We start from the raw sequence: 7,153 nt of genomic DNA, 5'->3' as shown, positions 1-7,153 counted from the left end.
ACAGAGAAGGAAGAATATCCACCTGTGAACCAGCAGCGCGAGTGTACAGCAGTACGGAGTAAAAGTACTTCCTAACAGCAGGATGAAAACTTCCACACATTCCTGATGTCAGATTTTTTTATTTCCAGACACAAGAAAGGTCAGCTAGAAATATGCACATTAAAGGATCATTCCGCAGTTTAACAAAGAATCTGCTGTTGTAAACTACGTTTCCCATGATGCTTCGACACAGACACCTGACTGCTTCCTTTACCCTGCAGACAGAGGGTGAGGCTCCATGGTGAACGGGCGGAGCTTCAGATCAGACAACAAAATGTCATCTGCAGTTTCAGAGTCCGTTTTCACAGAGTCAGAGGATCTGCTGGACCGGAACCGTCTCAGGGTCTCGGCCCGGCTCAGCGCGGCTGTCCCAGCAGCCCAGCTTTAGCTGCCAGAGCCTCGTTCTGCTGGATGTGATACTCCTGGAAACGCATGGAGATCCTCTGAGTCATCTTCAGATACTTCTGCAGGCACGACTCGGAGCAGCTCGACTGAAACAAAGGAGAAACAGCTGTGAGGATGTGACCCGTTTCACTTTAACTGCTCATTTCCATCATCAAATCATCTTTGTCTCTGAAATGAGGAAAAACTCAAAGTTTGGTCCATAAAAACTCAGCCGTTTACAGCGGCAGAAACAGGAAGTGATATTTTTACCTCCTCGGGCTTCACGTCTCTTGTGGTGAAGTCTCGGACACAGTCCATGAAGCAGTTCTCTGTCACCTTGTTGTACGTCCCCAGAAACTCCTTAAACTGAACACAGGAAATAGACAGGGCTCAGAACGGCTTCAACACTGAACTCAACAAAAATCTGAGAATCAAACTCAAACTGTCCGAGTTTCCCGTCTGCAGCAGAGGCAGAGCGGAAGAGCTGTGGAGGGATTTCCTCGTACGGGTTTCAGGACGCGCTCACCTGAGAGCTCAGTCCTCTCTCATTTTTAGAAATAAAAAAGATTTTATAAAACTGCTCTAAAGGTGGCCGTGAGAGCTCAGAAGTAGAAGTGTTAGTAGAATTTATGATATGAATTCATATGTGATGGAGATCTGCTCCTGTTGTTGGCTCGACTGAATAAAAGATCAAACTGAAAATAAACTGGTGAATTTACAAGGAAAAAATAACTGTGCAAAGTGAAGCAGCTGTTTCCTTTCAAGTAATTTATTAATTCATAATCACAGAACAGTATTTTGGGCATAAATTAACCCTTTCATATAATGTTTCAAAATCTTTTTTTACTATTTTGTTGGAATTTTGTTTCTTTCCCAGGTGCCGGCATTTTCCATGGATTCACTGTTTTACTAACTTTGTTTCATTCACTTCTTACCCATCATTTTCAGACAGAATTATTTTGTTTTACTTTATTTATAAATTACACAAATTCATTAGTTTTATAAGCTGAATTTTTAAGACATCACTTAAGCTTCTTTAAACTTGCTTTTTAAAATCATAAGTGCTTGCAGCTGTTTTATCCTCATTAATTTTAATGTTTTAACTAAAATCATACATTTTCACTCTTATTCAACGCCAGCAAGACGAAGGAGATGATCATAGACTTCAGGAGGAAGCCACCCCCTACAGCACTGGTGAACATCCAGGGAAAGGACATTGAGACAGTGGTCTCCTACAAATACCTGGGTGTTCATCTCAATAACAAGCTGGACTGGCGTACAAACACAGATGTCCTGTATAAGAAGGGCCAGAGTCGACTACACCTGCTGAGGAGACTGAGGTCCTTTGGTGTCTGCAGGACTCTGTTAAAGACTTTTTATGACTCAGTGGTAGCATCTGCCCTTTTCTATGCAGTGGCCTGCTGGGGGGGTGGATGCACCGAAAGGGACAGGAGCAGGATCGACAAACTGGTGCGGAGGTCTAGCTCTGTGTTGGGATGTCCTCTAGAGTCTGTGATGGTGATGGGTGAGAGGAGGATGTTAGCAAAGCTGACATCCATCATGGACAACCCCCATCACCCTCTGCATGAGAGCGTGGGTGAGCTGAGCAGCTCCTTCAGTCAGAGACTGAAACATCCTCGCTGCAGGAAGGAGCGCTTTCGCAGGTCATTCATCCCAACAGCAGTTAGACTGTATAACACATCATAATGTCTTGAGTCACTTGGACACTTTACCTCCACTGCCATCACTTTATCCATACAGTCAGATACATTTTATTTATTACACTCACCCATATGATGCATACCGTGTATGCTGTGTACCTTACCGGCTACAAATGTATATTTTGATATCTTTATATAGTGTTTTGGCGTGTGTGTATATGTGTGTATATGTAAAAGTGAGCATTGACACTGATATATATATTTATGTATATAGTGCTTATGTATATGTGTATAGTTTTTTGCTATTTTATTTTATTCTATTGAATTTTAGTTTTTAGTTTAGTTATTTGTTCTTACTCATCCTTTTCATTTTTTCTCTGTATTGAGCTGCTGTAATGCACAAATTTCCCCGTCGTGGGATTATTAAAGTTTTATCTTATCTTATCTTATTTATTGCTTTATTTAAGTTTCAGCTCTTTTTAATGACTTTTTCTACATTAGCATTATTTATTTCCTGTTTCCGCTCCTGTGCTGGTCCCGAGCAGCTGCTACAGTTTTCTGCCAGTTTTTAAATTTATTGAACTGTTCTTATTCGTTTCTATTGTCATCTACTGTTTGTCGCTGTCCCGCGGTTTGCCCCTCGCAGGCCTCCGTGCTGCCCGGCTGTGTGTAACTCAGTGCAGGGTTTCTATGGCCGCTGGGCGGGACAGTAACCGGGACTTTCAGCCTCTCGGTTCAGAGCCACTTTTCTGCAAGTCGACGTGAAAACGCGCTAGCATCGCTTACCTGTTTGATCTGGTCGGACTCGGACACCTGGGCAGCCATGACTCGGACTCTGTGGGGGGGAAACAAGGCAACAATCAGCGCGGCTGCTCTCACACCAGACTCCGCCCAGAAAGCCTCCGATTTTAGCGCTCCGCCTCTTTTAAAGCTCCTCCGGCGCTCACATGTTATTCTGTAACCACGAACTTACAGGTGTTCCGCTCGGCTTTGGTTGGCCGGTGTGACCCCGCTTCAGAACACACGGTTACCTGTGGTTTATTTATATAATGAGCTCACCTGCCAGATAAAACGGACCCCGTTGGAACTGTTGCTGCCAATAGCTAGTCCGGTCAGCTCCGCGTTCCCGCTCTCCGATGAGGTTCCCTCGGTTCTTCTGTGGATATTGTGCTTTAGCCTCCTCGGTCAGATGCGGGACAGATAACCTCCACAGCCGCGGGGACACCGCTTTTATCCTTCCTGAACTCCTCGCTGCAGATGAGGAGCTTCCGAGCGACGGACTGATGGACGCATGCGCAGGGAGATTCCCTCCGACATTTTGCGACTTTAATTACATTTAAATAACAAACATGTTGAACACAAGGCACTCGTTAAGCTAAACATTCAATTATTAAACAATAATTATCATTTTATTAAATTCAAAACACAAAGAAAGACTTAAATTTGAGAGAAAAATTAGCCGAAAGTTCCGCTTTGAAGAGCAACAAGCGCAGTAACAAAAGGTTCCTACTGTTTGGTTCCTACCTGCCGCTGAGCACTCTGTATGGAAGTCTGAAAGACTCAGTATAAATTATCCATAAACACGTGATGTTGGAAAAAATGTAAATGAAGCAACGGGTTGTAAAATAATTAGCTAAAACATGCTAATGGCACTTTTCCACATTACACATTTCATGTTTCAGCTCAAGAAAATAAAGAAATGTAAAAAACCTTTATTATAAAAAGATTTCCAAAAGAATTTTAAAAAGTAGGTTAGACCTTTTGCACCATTGTGCTGTTATTGATGTTAGTATTCGGAGTTATCAGCATTTGTATTTTTAGTCCTGTTGACCATCAGAAATTATGCTGGTTTAAGGAAATTCCTGCACTGGCGAACCTTTCACAATCAGAAATACTTTATTGATCCCAGAGGGAAATTTCAGTGACAGCTGCAACCATTTATCATATAGAAACAATAAACACTCTAATAATTTAAATAAATTAAAACCAAAACACACTAAAATAAAAATTAAAACTAAAAAGATACATTTGAAGTACATACATGTAAATTTTTATGAGTACAATTAAGGCAGTGGCTGTGATAATAAATATAAATCTAGAAAATAAATCTGGCATATACTGTATAAATGTACACATAATAAACTGCACTGATGGACTGTAGAGTCACTTATTAAGGGAGGACTTATAGAGTTTGATGGCCACATGTAGGAATGTGGTGCATTTTGGTTGGATGAGTCTTGCACTGAATGTGCTCCTGTGTCTCATTGCTATGTTGAGTGGGTGGGAGCCATTGCCAATAATGGTCTGCAGCCTAGACAGCATCCTCCTCTCTGAAGCTGCCATCAGCGAGTCACTGGCTTTGTGGATCAATTTATTAAGTCTGTTGGCATCTGCCGCCCTCAGCCTGCTGCCCCAGCATGCAACGGCAGAGGATAGCACTCGCCATCACAGACTCATAGAAGATCCTGAGTATAGATCGGCAGATGTTGAAGGACCTCAGGCATCTCAAAAAATAGAGACAACTTTGGCCCTTCCTGTATAGGGTATCAGTGTTCTTAGCCCAGTTCAGTTTATTCTTTATTTTTGTCATTAAAATTTTTTTTTATTACATTTCCATTTTCAAACATACAACAGCAAACCCAAACATAAACATATTTTTAAAGAGAAAAAAAAAGAAACTTTCCAAAAGAAAATCATAAAGTGAGTTCTCTACCTTATGATTTAATAAATGACATGAATCAACACCATAATTGATTCATTTTCTCCTGGATGTTATTTACCTTATCAATTAACAGTTCAAATGAGGCAGTGTCTGTCATGAGCTTCATCCATTCTTTGGTCTGAGGCTTGTGGGGACTTTTCCAGTTCCTCAGAATCAGTCTTGCAGCTACGATACATCCAGCCGCCACAAATCCAAGAATTTCTCTAGATCCTTCCTCAGGTATGAGAGATTTATCTCCCAACAGACACAACTGGGTGATTTAGGTATGGATAATCCAGTTCATTTTTCCAAATTTACAGTGATCTCCATCCAAAAGGAAACACCAGGGGGCATTCCCAAAAAACATGAAGAAAAGTAGTAGACCTGCCCTAAACAGCTTTGATGGGGTATAATAATACCGGTGTTCAACCTTATAATGTAGAAACTTACTTATAGTGTCTCTAACTGACCAGCTTATGTTTGAAATAATATTACTCCATACATTCTTACTAAGTGTACTATTTAGATCTCTCTGCCATATCAGCCTCAAACTTTCACAGAGTCCAGCTTGTTTGCTTAAAAGTTTTTTCATAAAACCCTGATGCCGATTGTGAGCTGCTAGGGAGGCACAACCAGTCCCTGATCATATTCTCTTTCTGTACCAGTCTTAGACCAATAGTAGCTGTAAATACTTCCAATATTCCCCTTTATCTGTCATATTGACAGCTTCTTTTAACAGATTATATGGCATGAATGTACCTTCCCTAAATATACTCTCTAACCTCTGTACTCCTTTCTCTAGCCACTTAGCCCACAGGCAGGGAGATTCTCCTCTAAGTACTACCGGGTTATTCCACACTGAGGAATAGTCTTGTTTATAAGGACAGATTCCAAGAATCTTATGTGCTCGGGTCCATGCCCACTGTGAATGCTACAGTTCTGGGTTTTGTTGTATTGTACCGCTAGCTTTTTGTGAAAGGAGCTGAATAACATCAAAAGGAGCTGGCATAGCCCTTTCAATCCTAACCCAACCAAGATCCAAGTTTGGTGTTTTCCAGTGTCTACTCATTTTATTTATTTCAAATGCAAAATTATATAGTTCTACGTCTGGAAGTACCATCCCCCCAACATCTCTCAAGGCACATAGCTTTATTGCTCGGCTTCTTATCGTGCCACAAAAAAACGCTTTAATTAGCCTATTATGTTGTTCCTACTATTGGTTATCGGTATCATCCTAGATATATAATTAAATTGTGGAGCCACAAGCATCTTAACTGTATTACTTTTTCCCCACAATGTGAGATTTAGTATTCTCCACTTCTCCAAATTTATTTTTAATTTTTGTAACAATGTGTCAGTATTTATAGATATAATATCAGCTAAATCTGAGCATAATCTAATCCCCAAATATCTCATCCCAACAGGAATCCACCTGTGGACCGCCCAGTCCAGTTTATTGTCAGTGTGCACTCCTAGATAGATGTAGTCCTCTACAGTGTCCACACCGACCCCCCGATGGACACAGGGGCCATCACCAGTTCTTTTGTCTGTCAAGTTGAGCTCTAGATGGTTCCACTCACACCACGCAACAAAGTCCTTCACCGTCTATTGGGGAGTCATCAGAAAACTTCTGAAGATGGCAGGTCTCTGTGCAGTAGCTGAAGTCTGTGGTGTAGAGGGTGAAGGGGAAGGGAGAGAGGACAGTTCCCTCTGGGGATCCAATGTTGCTAACTACTCTGTCAGACACACAGTGCTGCGGGTGTACATACTGTGATCTGCCAGTCAGGGGAAAAAAAGTAAAAAAACATGACCCTCACAGTACTAGCTGGCTTATCCAGGTGAACACAGACTCAGTTTAGCAGGTAGATAATGGCATCCTCAACTCCCAGGCGGGGCTAATAGGCGAACTTGAGGGGGTCCAGAAATGGCTGGACCGTGGGCCGGAGCTGATCCAGGACGAACCGCTCCATGGTCTTCATTACGTGGGACGTCAGTGCCACTGACCTGTAGTCCTTGACATCACTGGGTCGCAACATCTTTGGAAAAGGAACAATGCAAGACATCTTCCACATCACAGGGACCCTCTGGAGACTCAGGCTCATGTTAAAAACATGGTGCAGTACTCCACAAAGCTGAGTGGCACAGGCTTTAAGCACCCCGGGAGAGACCCCATCAGGGCCTGCAGCCTTGTTTCTGTGGAGTCTCCTCAGTCAGCAGTGAGACTAACTGAGGAGGTGGCAGGTGGGGGTAGGGGTGGAGGTGGGCCCTGAGGTCAGCACCATGAAGCAGGACTTCGTCTTATCTGGGTAACTTCAGGGTTAACCCTTCACTGCCTACTGACCAGACAGATGGCTGGAAAACAGCATCA

At 42.5% G+C, this 7,153-nt stretch overlaps 1 protein-coding gene across 1 annotated transcript; it reads right to left on the bottom strand.

Annotated features, from left to right (window-relative positions):
• Nucleotides 1–103: 103 nt before the first annotated feature.
• Nucleotides 104–3,369, bottom strand: LOC115772638 (mitochondrial import inner membrane translocase subunit Tim9). Its single transcript, XM_030719002.1, has 4 exons — nucleotides 3,144–3,369; nucleotides 2,871–2,919; nucleotides 694–789; nucleotides 104–530 (listed from the first exon to the last, which is right to left on the bottom strand). Exons 2-4 carry the CDS (start codon nucleotides 2,907–2,909, stop codon nucleotides 396–398), a joined length of 270 nt encoding a protein of 89 aa, XP_030574862.1. The 5' UTR covers nucleotides 2,910–2,919; nucleotides 3,144–3,369; the 3' UTR covers nucleotides 104–395.
• Nucleotides 3,370–7,153: the final 3,784 nt, after the last annotated feature.

The sequence above is a fragment of the Archocentrus centrarchus genome, chromosome 22, assembly GCF_007364275.1.
Source record: "Archocentrus centrarchus isolate MPI-CPG fArcCen1 chromosome 22, fArcCen1, whole genome shotgun sequence".
Lineage (NCBI taxonomy): Eukaryota > Metazoa > Chordata > Actinopteri > Cichliformes > Cichlidae > Archocentrus > Archocentrus centrarchus.
This window is presented reverse-complemented; position numbering and strand designations above follow the sequence as displayed.